The 19246-nt window shown below is 46.9% G+C and overlaps 1 protein-coding gene across 7 annotated transcripts in view; it reads right to left on the reverse strand.

Annotated features, from left to right (window-relative positions):
- The window catches only part of ENOX2 (ecto-NOX disulfide-thiol exchanger 2), a 157151-nt gene that overhangs the window by 18717 nt on the left and 119188 nt on the right, over positions 1 to 19246 (reverse strand). For all 7 annotated transcript variants that reach the window (XR_008446190.1, XR_008446191.1, XM_054039734.1 and 4 more), the window contains 3 exons: positions 12519 to 12626; positions 6118 to 6174; positions 309 to 417 (listed from right to left, as the gene is read on the reverse strand). Coding sequence is in view for 5 of the 7 variants with exons in the window: in XM_054039734.1 (XP_053895709.1) it covers positions 309 to 417; positions 6118 to 6174; positions 12519 to 12626 (274 nt within the window). In the remaining 2 variants the exon portion in view is untranslated. The remainder of the gene's footprint in view (positions 1 to 308; positions 418 to 6117; positions 6175 to 12518; positions 12627 to 19246) is intronic.

Here is a 19246-nt window from a genome sequence, read left to right on the forward strand (position 1 = left end):
GGTGACTAGAACAGATCTAGGTACATGACATGAGACCTCTACGTGAGCAATGCACAAAGGGTGAAATCCTGGCTCCAGTGAAGTCAGTGGGAGCTTTACCATGGACTTCAGTGGGACCAGCATTTCACCCCTGGCCTGCTATTGTAGCAGTCCATGAAACTGAGGAAAGAAGCACATTCAGAGACTGGAAGAGCTGCATTTACAATACCTCCTGAGAGGATCTCTCATGGAGTCTGAATCTATATAGCATGGATGGCAGCATTACAACAGTCTTGCCATTAGCAGACATACTGTACCATGAGTCTTACCTACTAATAAAGCTTCTCGTTCAGATTTGACAGGGCTACAGCTCAGGGTCCTCTCAAGTGGGGACTCCTTCTCCTGGCTAGATGCACAGATCCTGTAAGTACTGCTCTCCTGTAAAAACAACACCGTCCACTCCATACCTGCACAATACAGCACTCATTCTAATTAATTAAATGCTAGCTTAGTTTTTAACTTGAACAGTTTTTACAGAGTTGCAATTCTTTTTTTCCTGGTTCAATGTGTCAATACATTGTTTACGTCATAAAATACATCCCACAAAACACATGGGATGTGCAATGGGGGACATTGGTCATGTTGCTGTGGGAACCTTTATATTTGCCTTGATCAATTCCTCCCACTGTTAGAAAAAAATGTCCTTACAGTATTTGCATGTAACAGACTATTAGCTTAAAAATAAATCTTAGATGGAAACAGTAAGACTAATGATGATAATGACACTAACCTAATTTGTAAAGCACTTTGAGAATTATGAATGAAAAGCACCATATAAGAGCTTGGTATTATTATTATTAACAGTTGTGTTCTGTTTCTCTAGGTATTAAATTCCCTGAATTTAAGTCACACTGGGATTGGTAAGTCAAGCTGGGTTCTTTCCAACACATGCATCCTCACCATTAATAAAGGCCTTGGCAGGCCATAGTAGGCCCCTAGCGATCCCTATGTAACCTCATTGCCTCCAATAGTTTTCCACAGGAGTAAATGACTGGAACTTAGTATACAATTCAGCTGATGCTGTTCAAAATAAGAGGGAAAAAACATGGGTGATGTCATGGTAGGAATCTGCAGTAAAGGAAATCAGGAAGAGGAGGTGGATGAGGCATTTCTAGAACAAATAACAGAAATATCAAAAACACAGGCCCTGATAGTAATGGGGGACTACCCAGACATCTGTTGGAAAAATAATCGGGCAAAACACAAAATTTTCACTAAGTTCTTAGAATGAGTTGGGGACAACTTTTTGTTTAAGAAAATGGAGGAAGAAGTTAGGAGGGGGATAGCTATTTTAGACTTGATTCTGAGAAAAAGGGAGAAACAGGTTGTAAATCTGAAGGTGAAATTTGAATTTGGGTGAAAGTGAACATGAAATGATTGATTTCATGATTCTCGGGAAAGGAAGGAGTGACAGCAGCAGATTAAGGACAATGGACTTCAAAACAGCAGACTTTAACAAACTCAGACAACTGACTGTAAGTGTGGTTTAGCTGACATGAGCAGGCCCAACTTAAGACAGGACGTGCCTGAACAAGCAACTGTTGAACAGGCCTGAAGACATAACTGCTGAAACAGCTAACTATTGCGAGTGTGTTTATAGTAAACAAAGTAGGCAGAAACACCCTGAACTTATAAATTTGCCTTACACAATCTGCAAAGCAATTGGTCTTTACATGCAAGAAGTATAGACGTTAGTAGCTAGGAAAGATATATATAAACTGTGTGATGTGTGACATGAATTGGAATTGTGGTATCACCCTGTACCTAAATGCCCTGCATCTGGGCCTGGCCAGCGTAGGCAAAGAGCTGTAACATGCCTAAAAAAGTAACCTCAATGATGAGCTGGAGTCAAGAGAATTTTTTGGATACCAGAGAACTGGATAAGTCTTCTTCCAAAACTGGACGAGGTGTTCTGGATAAGACGAGTGGAAAGATCTTGGAGGAAATCCCAACACTGGTAGGTAAGGTCCCCTTGGAAGAAAATCTAAAGGATGAAGGAGTTCAAGAGAGCTGGCAGTTTCTCAAGGAGACAATATTAGAAGCACAACTGCAACCTATTCCGATGCGAAGGAGAGATAGGAAAAACAGTAAGAGGCCAATATAGCTCCATCAAGAGCTCTCTAATGACCTGAAAATCAAAAAACGAATCCTACAAAAAATGGGAATATGTGTAAATTGCTATGAAGGAATACAGAAAAATAGCACAAGCATGTAGAGACAAAATCAGAAACACTAAGGCACAAAATGAGTTACACCTGACAAGGCAATAAGAGGTTCTTTAAATAAATTAGGAGCAAGAGAAAGACAAAGAAAAGTGTAGGTCCCTCTACTCAGCAGGGAAGGAAAACTAATAACTGATGATATCAAGAAGGTTGAGGTGTTTAATGCCTATTTTGCTTAAGTCTTCACTAAAAAGCTTAATGGTGACCAGATATTCAACAATTAATATTAACAAGGGTGAAGGAGCACAAGCCAAAAAAAAGGAAAGAATATTTAGATAAATTAGATGTATTCAAATAAACAGGGCCTGAGGAAATTCATCCTAGGTCAATTAAGGAACTAACCAGCTGAGGCAATCTCTCAACCATTAGTGATTGTCTTTGAGAATTCATGGAGGATGGGTGAGGTACTAGAGGGCTAGAGAAGGGCAAACATAGCACCTATCCTTAAAACGAGGTGGAACTGGGAAATTATAGATTGATCAGCCTAACTTCAGTCCCTGGAAAGATACTGGAACAAATTTGTAAACAATCAATTTGTAAGCACCTAGAGGATAATAGGGCTATAAGGAACAGCCAGCATGCATTTGTCAAGAACAAATCATGCCAAATCAATCTAATTTCCTTCACTGGGAAGGTTACTGGCTTAGTGGTTGGGGGGAAAGCAGTGGACATGATATATCTTGATTTTAGTAGGCTTTTGACACAGTCCCACATGACATTCTCAGAAGCAAACTATGGAAATGTGGTCCAGAGGAAATTACTATAAGGTGGGTACACATCTGGTTGAAAGACTGTACTCAAAGAATAGTTATCAATAATTCATGGTCAAACTGGGAGGGCATTTCTAGTGGAGTCCCATGGGGTCAGTCCTGGGTCCAGTAATTCCTAACTTGGATAATGGAGTGGAGAATATGCTTATAAAATTTGTGGATGATAGTAACCTGGGAAGGGCTACAAGCACTTTGGGGACAGGATTACAATTCAAAATGACCTTAACAAATTGGAGAATTGGTCTGAAATCAACGAAAAAGAAATTCAACAGAGACAAGTGCGAAGGACTACACTTAGGAAGGACTAATCAAATGCACAACTACAAAATGGGGAATATCTGGCTAGGTGATAGTACTGCTGAAAAGGATCTGGAAGTTATGGTAGATCACAAATTGAATATGAGTCAATAATATGATGCAGTTGCGAAAAAGGATATTATTATTCTGGAGTATATTGACAGGACTGTTGTATGTAAGCCAAGGAAGGTAACTGTCCCGCTCTACTCAGCTCTGGTGAGACCTCAGCTGGTGTACTTTGCCCAATTCTGAGCACCACACTTTAAGAAAGATGTGGACAAATTGGAGTGTGTACAGAGGAGAGCAACAAAAATGATAAAAGGTTTAGCAAACCTGACAACAAAAACTGGGGTTGTTTAGTCTTGCCGAAAGACAACTGAGAAGACCTCATAACAGTCTTCAAATATGTTAAGGGCTGCTATAAAAAAGATGATGATCAATTATTCTCCATGTCCACCGAAGGAAGGAAAAGAATCAACGGGCTTAATCTGCAGCAAGGGAGATTTAGGGTATATATTAGGAAAAACTTTCTAGCTCTCAGGGTAGTTAAACTCTGGAATAGGCTTCCCAGGAAGGTTGTACAATCCCCATCATTGGAGTTTTAAAGAACAGGTTGGACAAACACCTGTCAAGGATCGTCTAGGTTTACTTGGTCCTGTCTCAGTGCAGGGGGCTGGACTTGAGTTCTCAGGGTCCCTTCCAGCCCTAAATTGCTATGATTCTTTGATAAGATTGGAATAGACTCTAGCTCACTTTCCCAGATCTGTGTCAGCTCGGCAAGGCTATGGAATAAAAAGCAGTAAATCATTATTACTAAACTGAATGGATCTAACTCAATACACACTTAGGGCAGCTCTGCTGATAAAGGAGCTGCTGTTTTTACATCGTCCCCTTTTCAGAACAGAACTTCCCCTTGCAGCCTTGATTCAAGAAAGCACTTCAACAATCAATACAATGTAACCACGCTTTAAAGTTAAGCATGTACTTAAGTGTTGTCCTGAATTCTTGACTGATCTAAGAAGGGACAGAGACTTCTCTAGGGAACGAATAGTCTGTTTATCCACAGAACAGGTGTAGCAAAGCATTAAAATGCAAGTGTTGCCTATTACGTCATCTCCTGCCATTGTACATCAACCCTGCTCAGCCGGGTGTGGCAGTTAACCTTTCACCTCTCTGCAGAGGCCAAAAAAAGGACAGTCACTTGGCCAGTGGTTGGTAGGTGCTGAAAGTGAATCCATCATCCTCACTCGTTATGAACCAGACAGCGATCAGCTGGCAATGACTTTCAGTCACTCCTGATGTGGCTGGATTTGAACCAGTGACAGACACGGGTCAATCCCCAGAACTAATCAATCTGCAAGGAAGCTACTTTCTAAATCCAATTACTTAACCAAAGGGGTAGTGTGTTGGCCTGAAGATTGGGACTAGCAGAGTCCCACTCTCCCTCTCAGTCTTCTTGCTGCTCCAGAAAGGGAGTAACCTGCACCAGGTCGATACTCGGTGGCAGCATACACTCCCCAACATGCCAGTGAAGTTACAGAGATGGGTGCATGCTCTGCCCACTCCTGCCCCCTAACACTCTCCTGTGTGGGGAGGAGATGTAGCAGCCCTACGAAGCCTGCTTTCCTAATTGTATTGTTGCAGATAGCCAGCAAGGAGTGTGGCCCTTTGAGAAACATACATAAGGGTCTCCTGCAGTCTGTAGGTAGAAGAGCCAGATCACATATTACTAAATCAGTAAAAGGGGGCACAATATTTTCCTCAAGGCGCAATCAGGAACTCTGTCTGGATACCAACTCTGTCCACATATCTCTTCAAGTGACACCATCATAGGACCTAATCACATCAGCCATGCCATCAGGGGCTTGTTCACCTGCACATCTACCAACGTGATATATGCCATCATGTGCCAGCAATGCCTCTCTACCGTGTACATTGGCCAAACCGGACAGTCTCTATGCAAAAGAATAAATGGACACAAATCTGACATCAGGAATCATAACGTTCAAAAACCAGTAGGAGAACACTTCAACCTCTCTGGTCACTCAGTAACAGACTTAAAGGTGGCAATTTTGGACAGAAAAGCTTCAAAAACAGACTCCAATGAGAAACTGCTGAACTTGAATTAACTTGCAGACTAGATACCATTAACTTGGGCTTGAATAGAGACTGGGAGTAGCTGGGTCATTACGCAAATTGAATCTATTTTCCCATATTAAGTATCCTCACACCTTATCAACTGTCTGAAATGGGCCATCTTGATTATCGCTACAAAAGTTTTTTTTCCCTCCTGCTGATAATAGCTCATCTTAATTAATTCGCCTCTTAGAGTTGGTATGGCAACTTCCACCTTTTCATGTTCTCTATGTGTGTGTGTGTGTGTGTATATATATATATATATTCTTACTATATGTTCCATTCTATGCAGCTGATGAAGTGGGCTGTAACCCACGAAAGCTTATGCTCAAATAAATTTGTTAGTCTCTAAGGTGCCACAAGTACTCCTGTTCTTTAATCAGGGAACAGATATTTTTGCAGAGGGACAGGGCATTAGGATGCAGCAAGTCATCTCATACCCTGAGTCTGCTCCCCATACCACAGCTCTGCAGAAATGTACTTCTTTACCAGCCTGAGATGATGCTTAATGTGATGGTTTCTTGTTTCCTAACCTAGATGCGTCAGGCTTATATACTTAGCTCCAAACAGTGGATCCATTTATTATGAACTGTCACCACTTCTCTCAGTAAGATGCTCTACCTAAAGTAGCAGAAAGAAACACACTGACTTACATTTCCTTGATTATCAGCCACGTCTCTCTCCTTGTCCTCTTCATCTGCCATCTCTTGCTACATTCCGTTACAGAAAGGGAAAAGGTTATAATCTTTAGCATAGTTGGTAAAATATTAGCTTTGTTCATTGATCTTTGCAAATGAAGCTCTCAAACTGGAGCAATCTAATTGAGATTCAGATACTTTAACAACCAGAAAGACAATTACTGTGTGTAACCCCTGATCCAGTACATAGCACTAGCTAGTTCTAGGAGATAGGATATCTCCATTAATGGGGGGGGGTGACAGATAGCTCAGTGGTTTGAGCATTGGGCTGCTAAACCCAGGGTTGTGAGTTCAATCCTTGAGGGGGCCATTTAGGGATTTGGGGCAAAAATCCATCTGGGGATTGGTCCTGCTTTGAGCAGGGGGTTGGACTAGATGACCTCCTGAGGTCCCTTCCAACCCTGATATTCTATGGTTCTATGATTCTAAAGCACAGGGGGAGGGCAAGTTCTCATGTCAGGGAGGTATTGACCAGATCTGTGCCATCACTGTCCAATTGGATCTACTGTACTCAGTGAACAGAGTTGTGCGGGGCCTTCACCTCATGTGAGGATGTATACAGAATGGCTGTCATCCTCCCTCCCAGCACACAACAGACAGTGCTCTGAGGAGGCAACGGCCAGCCAAGATATACCTCATGAAAACAGTTAGTGCAGGGCACAGGGGGGAGGAGGTGGTTTGGGAGAGGAGCAGAGAGAGGAAGGTGACACTTTATAAAGCCAACAGAAAATCAATCCGTTGACTCATAAACAACTCCCACTTCCCCTGCTGACCATACCCATGTCCCTGAGACCTCAGTGGGTGGTCTTAGCAAGCTTGCTGCAACACACAGGTAACAGATAATAGTTAACAGTTAAGGGAGCTCTACTTCTCTCTGGGCCCAGCACTGACAAATGGGTGTGACTACAAGGTGCAATCAGTAGATGGGAGCAGTCAAACAACAGCAAGAATCTACATGTGATGGTAAGAGCTGGCCAAGAGGCTCCTCTACTCACAGCCCAGCACAGACACTCCATGTGGAAATGCTCCAGACTTTTGAATCCTCATTAAAGCCAAGTCCCAAATCCTGGCTGCGGGTTCTGAGTCTAGCTCACTAACTAGACAATGTTTGCCAGGGCATTCCCTGTGGCACTCACAACAGCAGCTACAGTGCAGATGGGGGCGAACTGGGAACCTTGGGAACATGCTGGCCATTCCAGACCAGGCAGCTCTTTCCAGCTCCCCAAGGAGCTCAATCAGTGCTCATTTTTGGAGCAGCAAACCCTTCTTTCTTTCTTTCTTTCTCTCTCTCTCTCAACAGGCCAGGATTGGTGCAGGGGATCTAATAAACCACAGCTAGAAGTTCATGCTGTGGAACCCTTTACAGCCTTTACCTTCTCTTTCCTCTGCCTTCCCTCCTTGTCTATTGGTTGCCTTTGACATCATCAGACAGGTTCTTTTGGAAATCTTCTCCCCCGTGGGTTTCCATGATTTCATCCTCTCCTGATTCTCTAACTCTCAAGCCCTCGGTATCTCAAACAGAAGGTGCACCTCCCATGCCCCCCCCCCCCTTCTTCATGGGGCATCCCACTGTAGGCCTCCTCTTCAGCTCCCTCAGAGCCTCTCTCCGGATTATCATCTCTGCCAACTTAGCTTTGCAACCATTTCTACACTGACACCTCACAGATCTACCTCGCTGCTTGGGACCTGTTCCCTCCATCCACACTAATAGCCTGGTTGCTTGACATCTCCTTGGGGGTGTCCAGTCATCTCTGAAACCGAACATGGGCGAAACTGCGCTCCTGATCTTCTCCCGAAGCCCTTCTCCCTCCCCACTTTCTATATCATGGTGAAGAGTATCACCATCCTCTGTGTTGCTCAATCCCAAAATTTCAGCTGCTTCTTTGATTTGTCCCTCTCTTTGTCTCCACACGCATAGCCCATGGCTAAATTTTGTGGCTTCTACCTGCACATCTCCAAGACTGGACCCATCCTCTCTGCCCACATGGCCCCAACTCCTGCCCTAACCCTGATCATCAACTCCTGCCCTAACCAGGAGTACGGTAAGGTAACTTCCATTCATCAAGATGCTCTTTTCCAAAATTTAGTCCAATTTAGTCTTAAATTCTATCTAAATGCGTGCTGTGTGGACGAGTCCAGTAATGGGCCCAGTCCTGTGTAGTGCTGAGTGCCTCAGGATTGCGACCTATTGTTCTTCAACATGTGATAGACCCAGGCCAGTTGGGTACAGCAGAATAGCAGAAGGCAGATATACTGGCCACTGGATTAACAGTTTTCTGTTCCCTGACTGACCAGAGCAGGGGCTGCTCCAGGCTAATGAGAACACCTGACTCTAATTAACCTGCAAAGAGTCAGGTGAGGCCATTAAGCTAATATGACCACCTGACTCTAATTAAGGTCCCGCTGATACTATAAGAAGGGCTCACTCCAGTCAGGCAGAGGAGAGCCGGGGAGAGAAAGCGTGGCTGAAGGGCTGGTTAATGAAGACACCCTCAAACCATCAGTAAAGGAGCCCTAAGGTAAGAGTGAAGAAGGGAGAAGCAAGAGAGCTGTGGGGAAGTGACCCTGGGAAATGTAGCAACTCTGGCAGTGAAAGGTTGGCTGCCAACAGCTGCTACCATGAGGGTCCCTGGACCGGAACCCGGAGTAGAGGGCGGGCCTGGGTTCCCCCCAACCCACCACTACAGGAACATCTCCTGGGAGGGGAAGTCAGGCCCCTGTCAGCACAGGAGGCTAAACAGTTCTGAAATAAGCCCCCAGGGACAACAGAGACTGTGGGAGTTCTCTCACCAACCTCCTTGCTAGCCTATGATGAAAAGGGCTCATTAGACTGTAACCCTGGCCCTAGAGAAAGAAGGGCTACGTGGAGGGCCTCAGTGAGCCACTGAGGCTAGCATAAACCGCCTAGAAGCGCAGGACCCATGGGGGCAAGGTCAGAGCTTTGCCACAAACAGTATTCCTTCCTCTTTGTCACTTGCCTAGGCTACAGGAATGTATTTGTCCAGCCCAGCCCTTTCTGCTTAGAGTAACATTTCACCCGATGTTCCAGTCCACTGCCTCCCATTAACTCTACCCTCTAAGCCACAGTGGATCTTAGGCTGTTCCAACAGCACATTGCAACTGAATGGGAGGTGGGTAACAGCTGTTTATGAGGGACATTACAGAGGTTCATCTTCAAAGAAGTGGGGATGAGTATAGAGGATCAATCCCAGTGCATGGGAACCACTGATTTAAATCAAGACATTACAAATACTGCAAAGTCATCTATTTTACATTAATTTAAACAGGATATAGTGGTGTTTTTGATACAAACATTTTTTCTGGAAGGATAGAGGGAGTAAGAACAATATAAAACAATCAACTCCAAGCCTGTAGAATTTTAGGCTGGGATTTATAAAGGAGTTGGGTCCCCAACGCTCATGGAATTTCACTGGAACTCAGACACCTAACACCCCTTGCAAATCCCAGCCTATTGTCTACACAGCTGTATTTCAGCACAAATAGCAATGAATCCTCTATCTGATGGCTTAAAATTATTAGCATTTGGATAACACTGAGCAGGCCCTCTAGCTTCACACACAGAAGTTCTGCACCAACTCCTAGTTCTGCAATCTAGTTATAGGTTCATAGATTCTGCAATACTGATCCCAGAATCCAGCATCTTCAAGAGGTGACCTATTGAAGAATTGTTCAATTGACACTTTGTGTCAAACTCAAGATGAAGAAATAATTCTCTACAGCATCATGTTCTGCTAGCATATCCACTTTATCAAGCTTCTGAGATCACAAAATCCTAATTAACGGAATGCCACATTTATCTGAGCCATCAGCAAAAAGACAGCAAGAAAACAAATTACTGTCCAAGAGAGTTCTGTGATTAGAAATAAAATCTTCTAATGTAAAAGCTTTCATTCTAAAGAAGTATTTATTATTTCCCTTCATATCATACAAAATAAATGTAAATATATTGTAGCAACATTGCTGGAAACGTTAAATCCATAAACATCTTTTAGAAAATGTAGATCAGAACATATCTTTAAATGCAAGTATAGGATTTACTGGGGATAATGTAGAACTGCTCTTTATCTCTTTAAAATGTATTCTTTACCATATTTAGCATTGATGCTGTTACAGAAAAAACAAACGTTCCAGCTGAAATGATGTGCACTGGAACATGAGAGCTAGCCTGGAAATGTACACAACTGTCTAGGGAAGGTTGCCTCATTGCAGCCTGAAAGAAGAACCATTAGGCAGATTCACTGCTGACATAAATCCTCAGGCTATGCAGGTAATGGTTCAGCACACTGCACCTTCAGTGACATTTCCTGTCCTTCTGGGGTCCAAATGAGATTCAGATGAGAGGGAGAGGGGTAGGTGACATTGTGCAAGCAGAGGCTCGAAAGGCTTTTTTTCAGGTAAATCAATCCTACAACATCTCAGTGTGCATGGACACTCAAAACATCAATGTGTATGGACACCCAAAAAACACAGTATCAGTTTCTCTCTAGGGAATGCTCCACCATCTGTGCATTTCAGAACTGGCACTCTGGATGCTTCCGTGTGACTTAAGAGCAAGTTGGATCAATGAGTTTGGTCCCATAGGGTTTGTATAGATTTTTGGACAAGGTACAGGGGCCTCCTTTCAGAAGCCACAGTCAGCAACCTTTGTTGTGCCTCCTGAGCGTCCCTGGTGGGTGGGCTGTACTCCCAATGCACTATGTGGTACTTTATGGTGGAAAAACTATGTTTCTATGTCCTTTCTGTGAGCCTGAAAACTATGAACAGAGCCCTCTCCTCTGCAAAAGGACTCTGAACTGCATTCATAGAATATCAGGGTTGGAAGGGACCTCAGGAGGTCATCTAGTCCAACCGCCTGCTCAAAGCAGGACCAATCCCCAGACAGATTTTTGCCCCCGATCTCTAAATGCCCCCCTCAAGGATTGAACTCACAACCCTGGGTTTAGCAGGCCAATGCTCAAACCACTGAGCTATCCCTCCCCCCTCTTCTACAATTTCTCCTTAGAATTATTGTATCAAAAGGTGCAGGTAGTGTAGAAGAGCACTAAAGAATGTCATTGCTGTGACGCTGTCAAGACTGCTGCGCTGTTATAGCTGCTCAACGCTTCTGTCCTTGGAACTCCGCTGTTATCAGCACAAGCAGAGAGCGCAGCCTGCTAATTCAGCAGACCTCAATGTTACTCATAGGGAAAGACCACAGGCATGGTTGGGTGACAAAGGTACTCGGTCAGGTTTATTGTCCTCAAGAGTTGCACAACTTGCACAAGCACATTAACACAAGTGCCAGATGGCAAGGAGTGCCTCAGTCAGCAGCGGGAGTTTCTGCTGTCCCCTTGGCTGCACAAAAGATTAAGGCAAGGTACCCCGACATTTATAGACTAAGCCAAACAATGGGATAAGCAACTTACATACCACCTTGAGTGTTTCATGACATCTGTTTATCATCGCTCCTTGTTCCTGCTATCTTGGACAAAACATTCCTATTCATTGTTCTGTCAAACCACCACCTTATCTGTACTAGATTGGGGTATATCTATACTAGCCTTCTAAAAGATATTTACATAAGTATCTAATGCCTAGTACACTAACAACAACTTTGCCAAGTTCATGTACCAAACAGTGAACTTGTAAGCATCTACTTTAATACATGGCCTGACTTTAGTTCACAGCCTCTCATTCAGGCCTCAGATCTTGCACCCAAACCCAGTGCTCCAGCTCTCTCTCTACTACAGATGGTGCCTGGAAACTCTGTCTTCAATGGAATTCTGTTGGACTAAGGAATGTAAAATTTGGCTCCGTGTTTTCAACATTTTAGGCTCTTATCAGCTTTCCTCTATGAAGATCTATTTGGGAGGGGAAAGGAATTTTACTTGCTCTTGAAAGTAACCGTGTTCATGCTGACTACTGTAGTTTTCACAAACATTTGGTAGATGAGTCTGCATTTTGCAAAGCATTCTCTTAAGACATGCACTTAGTTTTGTTCTCTTTTGCTATGGAAAGCAAAGGTGCACGAAACAACTTTACTTTCATGAAAAGAGACATGGATGTTTGAATGGCATTGTAAGCACCAGAAATTCTGCCATGTGTATTCATGCGGTGGTTCCAACTCCAAAATATCCACAAAGTCCGCACTGATAAATGTGGTAGCAAATCTCTTTAGGAGTCTGCCAGTTGTTCAAACAAAGTAGACCATTGCCACTCAAGGCAGGCCCAGGCTATCTCCTCCACCTGTACCTTGTGCTGCACACAGAGCGAGCTATGACATCCAAAGGCGACAAGCCTAGCAACAGTATTACTGAAACGTCATACAGAAGCCTGGAGGCCTAGACTGTACATACCTGCTCCTTCAGGGTTTCTAACAACATTTCCATTTGTACTTTGTCTTCCTTCACTTTTTCTAGCTCGGCTTCTCGTTTTTTGTATTCCTCTTGCAATTTCAGAAGATGCTAGAAGAGAAAAGGTCAATTCAGACCACAGCCTGACTTTCACACATCATTGTTTTCGAGAACATGGAATGAGTAACAAACTCTTAGACAAAGACGTGGGTCAAATTCAGAACACTTTTAAAGTTTCCATCCATAAAAGGAAGAAAAACTTCCACAAAATCCTATGGCATGTGACAAACTTCTTTGAATATTGCTAGATATTAAAAAAATGTGTTGGGTTGTTAACAAGAGGTAAGGCAGAACTTTCTTGAAGCTCAAGAAAATACCCCAAAACACTACATCCTAGGTTGTGTAGGGTGGTTTGTCCTGTACTTTGTTTTATCCAGACTAACAGAAAAACACCATAACTCTATTGTTGTTGCATGTTTTCTAAACAAAAAGTGATGTGTTACTTTTTGTAATGTTAGTTTTACATTTCTAGGAAATGCATAATGGTGATTTGCAAAACTGCACATAATTCCTAAATGAGCACCTATAAAAATTAAACAACACAATAAAACTACAAGACTGCATGAAAGAGAAAATGTTTATGCAGAAACTGCGTTTCTCAGGAACACTAGGCAAACGTTCAACCCCTTTTTGTGCAGTTATGTTTTAGGCTAGCTATTTTTCCAGGCCTAAAATAGTCCACTTTTTCCCCCTATCTGTCCAGCTAGACAGCACTTTTTTCTCCCCCACCCACAGAATAATAATTATTGAAATAACATATTTTGCTACACTTCAGAACAATTATCATCTACTCATAGCAATGCTAATATAGGACATCTCCAAAAATAGATTTGTGAGATTGCTTTGTCTTTCTACAGGTGTGACAGGGTCGGCTTACCCCGCACTAGCCCAGACAGGATTAAGCCCCAGGTGTTGACAGCGGAAGTCCCGCTGGCAAGACTGGGCATGCTCCAAGTGCTCTAGCAGTATAAAGGGAGGGAGACTGGCTCATTCTGGGCTGGAGGCTGCAGGGGAAGGACCTGCCTGGGAAGCTCCTGCGGAGGGCCAGCCACAGCCTCTGACTATGCCGGGAATCGCAGCCATCCACAGTCCGCCTGCATCCCGGCGACTGGAGGAGACTCTGGAGACAACTGGACCTGCCGAACACAGGGGATTCGACGTCTCATGGGAAACCCCATCACAGACTCTGGTTGGAAGTGACCCAGGGAGGATGTCGGAGTGGTACCTCCCACCCAGGGAAACTCAGCATGTTTCAGTAGGACCCCCCGCGCTGAGTCAGTGGCAAGCCGCTATGACACTGTTAGGGCCCTGGGTTGGGGCCCAGTGGAGTTGAGTGGGCCTGGGCCCCCCCTACCGGGGCAGCCGCACCCCAATGCTATAGATTCTGGCCACTAAGCCATGCTACCCTGCGCCAAAGGGTCGCTTTATGGACTCTGGCCGCTAGGCCACACTGCCCTGCACCGAAGGGTGGCGCTATAGACTCCGGCTGCTAGGCCATGCTGCCCTGTGCTGAAGGGCTGCTTTACGGATGGTGATGGATGACCTCAGGAGCATGGACCGTCACAACAGGAAACAAATATCTTTTCGCTTCTAGGGAGTTCCTCCTGGTATCTATATAGTCTCAGAATGCAGTACCAGGTTTACCATGGCGCCGGGCCCAGAGTCAGAAGGGGCCCCGGCCAGTCCAATCCCTCGGCAGGCTGAGCCGGCCAGGAAAGCTGCCCCCACGCCTGCTCTGCCCCCACCCCACCTCTTCCCACCCCTGCTCCGTCGCAGCTCTGATCCCTCTCCACCCCGTCCCCCCCCCCCAAACCTCCTCCCATGAGCTACGCATCCTGGGGGACTGCAGCAGGGGTCGGGCCCGCCCTGCACTCACTGGGCAGCGGGAAGTAGAGCGACCCGGCCCCAGCCTGCTCCGCTCCACTGGCTCGTGCTGGGGGGCAGTTTCCCCCCTGACTCCCAAGCCTGGGGAGGAGATGGAGTGGTGGGGAAGGGGCATGGGATGGGGAAGAGAATGGGGCAGGGGAAGCGGGGGCTGGGGAAAGAGGCAGGGAGGAAGGAAGGGGGTGGGATGACGAGGAGATGGAGCAGTGGGGAAGGGGCATGGGATGGGGAAGAGAAGGGAATGGGGGAAGTGGAGGCAGGGGGGAAGCTGGAGCCCAGCATGCGGCATCCCGTTAGCAGAAGCTGGGGCTCTCCTGTTAAGCAGGCCCATCGAACCCTCACCCTGATAAGCCCCACCTCCCCTGCATCTGTACCACCCTCCCATCTAAGCCCCAACCACCTGCACCCCCACCCAAATGAACCCCACTTCCCCTACACCTAGACTCCCCCCTTGCTGAGCCCCAAACACCTTCTCCTGGATCCCCTGCAGAGTCCCATTGCCCCTGCACCTGGAACCCCCCAATGAGCTTCTGTGCATCCAGATCTCCCACTGAGCTGCCCACACCCAGATTGCCCCACGGAGAACTCTTACCCCTATCTGGATCCCCCCACACTAAGTCCCTCTGCACTTGGATCCTGCTGCCAAACTGAGCCTGCTCACCCACACCTGGTGTGCCTGGCACAGGGGGGCAGGGCCCCAGGCACAGGGGGGCAGGGCCCCAGGCACAGGGGGGCAGGGCCCGAGGCCCTTGCACTGTGTCAGGGTTGGGTGCAGCCCAACTGCCAAGTCCCTGTCCCGGGGTGGGGTGGGGTGGGGGAGGCTGCAGGGTAATCTCCCACCTTCTTGCAATCAGTGGCCTGTGCTCCCCACTGCCATGTTGGAGCCTCTACATTTATTTATTGACAAATATAATTTGCAGAATTTTAAAATATTGTGCACAGAATTTTTAATTTTTTTGGTGCAGAATCCCCTCAGGAATATGGTGTGCTGTGATGGTGGGAGTCTGAGGAACGTGGTGAGTAGTGGAAAGGTCTATGGGTGGGGGGTGCTGGGTGGGGGGTGCTGGGTGAGCGGTGTGGTGTGCAGTTGTGGTGGAAGGCCAGTGGGAGAGGTCTCTGGGAGGGGTTGGGGCTGGGCATAGAGATCTATAGTGGAGGTCTCTGGGCTAGGGGGTGCTGGGCATAAGGAGGGGCAGGGTCCCTTAGCTCTCCTGATCATCTTCCTGCAGAAGCAGATTTTCTCTTCTGCAGCAAATTCTGGCCCCCTGAGCCCAACAGCTGAAGCAGAAGAGACAGCAGAGGATCTGGCTTTCCCTACAACCAGGAAGGAGAACTGTCAATATGGGGAGGCCAGGAACAAGTGATCATTAAAATGTTAATACTTTTTTAAAGCTCAGGTGCTTTTGTGACGACCTTTGTTCCTCTGTGACCTTTACTTGTTTAAAAAGGGCAGTGGACTGACCCAGCACCAGATAAGGTGAGGGATCTCCGAGGTTGCTCGTCCTGGGGTCTGTCTTGTGGTGGGCTATTCTGCACAGTTCCTATTGTGAAGCAACTTGGCTGATAGACGCTATCATATTTTACATTGGGATATTATTTATATAGCACAAACACAAGCCTTGTTAAGCAACATTGCCAACCCTAAGCAGTTAAAATCAAGAGTCAGGCCCTAAAATCATGAGATTTGCTTAAAAATCATGAGATATGAAGAAGAAGAAAAAAAGGTTGGGTTTGCCTTCTAGTTACTGAGCCTTTGGGCTGCACTTGGATCATATTTTCAAGCTTCTTTTTACAGCATGAGGGCTAAGAACTACAACGGGATGAAATTTTTTGACTGAAACTTGGTTTTGATGAAAAAGACAACTATAGAGCAACTGAAACACTTCATAAATTTGCGTCACGTGTGGTAAATAGTTTTGGTCAAAACGAAAAAAAAACCTGGAAATGCCAAAACTTTGACATTTCCCCAAAAGTCTTGTTTTGATTTTTCTGGCTAGATACACAAGGGGATTTAGGCCCCAAAACATAGGAGGAGAAGGTGGTGCAGTTAGGGCCCTCACCTGGGCTGTGGGCTATTAAGGCCTGGTCTACACTGGAGGGGGAATTGACCTAAGATACGCAACGTCAGCTATGAGAATAGCATAGTTGAAGTCGACGTATCTTAGGTCGACTTAACTCACGGTACGGGGTCGACGTCTGCCGTTCCCCCGTCGACTCCGCTTCAGCCTCTCACCATGGTGGCGTACAGGAGTCGATGGCAGAGCGATCGGGGATCAATTTATCGTGTCTACACTAGACACAATAAATTGATCCCCGATAGATCGATCACTATCCGCCAATCTGGCAGGTAGTGTAGACATACCCTGAGTGGATCTGGGACTGGAAGCTAGGTGTTCTCCCACCAATGAGAGCCCCAACCACTGGGCTAGAGTCAGTGTCACACATTCTCTTTCTGGACCAATGACTGTATCTTATACAAGTGGAACAGCTTCAACATAGGAAAGCCCTATTTCTGAATACCTTATAGCCTGCTGGTTAGTCCACTAACATGGTAGCTGAAAGACCTGGGTTTAAGTTCGAGTCTTAAAATGGGGATTCAAGTCTGGGTCTCCCCTAGGGTTACCATATTTCCACAATCAAAAAAGAGGACACGGGGGGGGGGGGGGGGGGAGCCCCGCCCTGCCCCCATCCACTCCCTTCCACTTCCCACCCCCTGACTGCCCCCCTCAGAACTCCCAACCCCCCCTGCTTCTTATCCCCTGACTGCCCCCTGCTGAGAACCCCCCACCCTAACTGCCCCCCTAGGATCCTACCTGTCCCCTGACTGCCCCGACCCTTATCCACTCACATGGGTGGCAGGGTTATAGAAATTTTGGTGGTGTCCAGAACCCGCCCCCCCCACCTGCCTAAGGTTCTGGGAGGGGGGTTGGGTGGGGGGAGGAGGTCTGGGGTGCAGGTCCTGGGCTGGGGCTTAGAGTGCAGGAGGGGTGCAGGGTGCAGGCTCTGGGATAGAGTTTGGGTGCTGGGTGCAGGCTCCGGGCTGGGGCAGGGGATGGGTGTGCAGGAGGGGGTGAGGAGTGCAGACTCTGGGATGGAGTTTGGGGGTGGGACGCGGTGCAAAGGGAGGGGGTGTGGGCTTTGGGAGGGAGTTTGAGGGCAGGAGGGGGTGAGGGAAGGGGGAGGGGGTTTGGGAGGGAGTTTAGGGATAGGAGGGAGTGCAAGAGTGAGGGCTGTGGGTTTGAGGATGAGGGGTTCATGATGCAGGAAGGGTACTCAGGGATGGAGTAGAGGATTAGGGTGCAGGGGGATGAGGGGTTCATGATGCAGGAGGGGGCTCAGGGCTAGGGCAGAGGTTTAGGGTGCGGGGGGTTGAGGGCTGGGGCTGAGGATGAGGGGTTCATAATGCAGGAGGGGGCTCAGAGCTGGGGCAGAGGATTAGGGTGCGGGGGGATGAGGGGTTCATGATGCCGGAGGGGGCTCAGGGTTGGGGCAGAGGATTAGGGTGCGGGGGATGAGGGGTTTGGGGCGTTGGAGAGGCTCGGGGCTGGGGTGGAAGGGCAGGGTAAGGGCAACCTGTCTTGCCATTAGTGGATGGGGGGCACTAGGACCCGGGGGCAGCAGACAGCAGTTGCTGCTGGCTCTGGCAGTACAAGCAGGCAAGGGAGAGGCAGGCAGGGAGGAGGGAGACCCATGGGGGGAGGGGGGGGACATGGGGAGGGGGGGTGGCAGGTGGAGGCTGAGGACCCATCCAACCCTCCCCCTGCTCCCTGACTGCCCCCCGGGACTCCCCTTAGCATGCCCATGTCAACATGTAGGCAAAACACACTGCAGGGCTGCAGGCAGCAGGGGGAGAGCAGGGGAGGGGCTCTGGCTGCTGGAGGCCAATGGGAGCGGCTCAATCAGGCCCAGCCACCCAATCAACAGCCGCACTCTGCATGGAAGGGAGGGAGGGAGGCGAGGGGGGAAAATCCCGGACCTTTTAACCTTGTTACCAATTCCTCCCGGACAGCTATTTAGAGACGCAAAAGCCGGACATGTCCGGGGAAATACGGACGGATGGTAACCCTAGTCTCCCCCATCCCAGGTGAATGTCCTAACCACAGAGCTAAAGATTTTAAGGGGGGGGGACGACTCCTCTTCCTGTGGCAGTTTTTGAATTGATCCCTTCATTTCCTTTGGTTTTCTTAAATATTTCTGAAACAAAACATTTCCATTTGTGCTGAATGAAATAATTCCACCAACCCAAAGGAAAAATGTTTCCAGTGTTTCAATTAACTAAATATTCTGATAAACTTTGGTTTTGAATTTTTGAAAACACTGCCAACGAATCAAATCAATTATTTGCCCATCTGAGCTAGAAACTTACTTCTCTGTAAATGAAAGCTGAGTCTCACATCATCACGTGGCCCCAGAAGCTGGGGCTTAAAACATCCCCCCACCAAATCTCACAAGACTTGTCCCCAGCTGTGAGCATTGGCAACAGTGTTTAAAAGACTGGGAAGGCTGCTTCAGGGCCAATCCCACCTACCCACAATATTTAAAATATGGAAATATAAAGTTGAGGGAATAGTGCCTTGCATCCTTTGTGCCTGACCTACAATGGGCCAATATCACACTCCAATGCTCCATAAGACTTTCACCGCTATCCTCAACACCTAGCAAACTGCAACACATCCCCCAGTGATACCCAACTCACTCAGAACCTCAGACACTCTTGTTTCAATAGAGTAGCCCACTGGTCTGTCATGGACTCCATAAATTTTGGAGGTCAGTCTGCCTGAACTGTC

This window comes from Malaclemys terrapin, chromosome 9 (assembly GCF_027887155.1).
Source record: "Malaclemys terrapin pileata isolate rMalTer1 chromosome 9, rMalTer1.hap1, whole genome shotgun sequence".
Lineage (NCBI taxonomy): Eukaryota > Metazoa > Chordata > Testudines > Emydidae > Malaclemys > Malaclemys terrapin.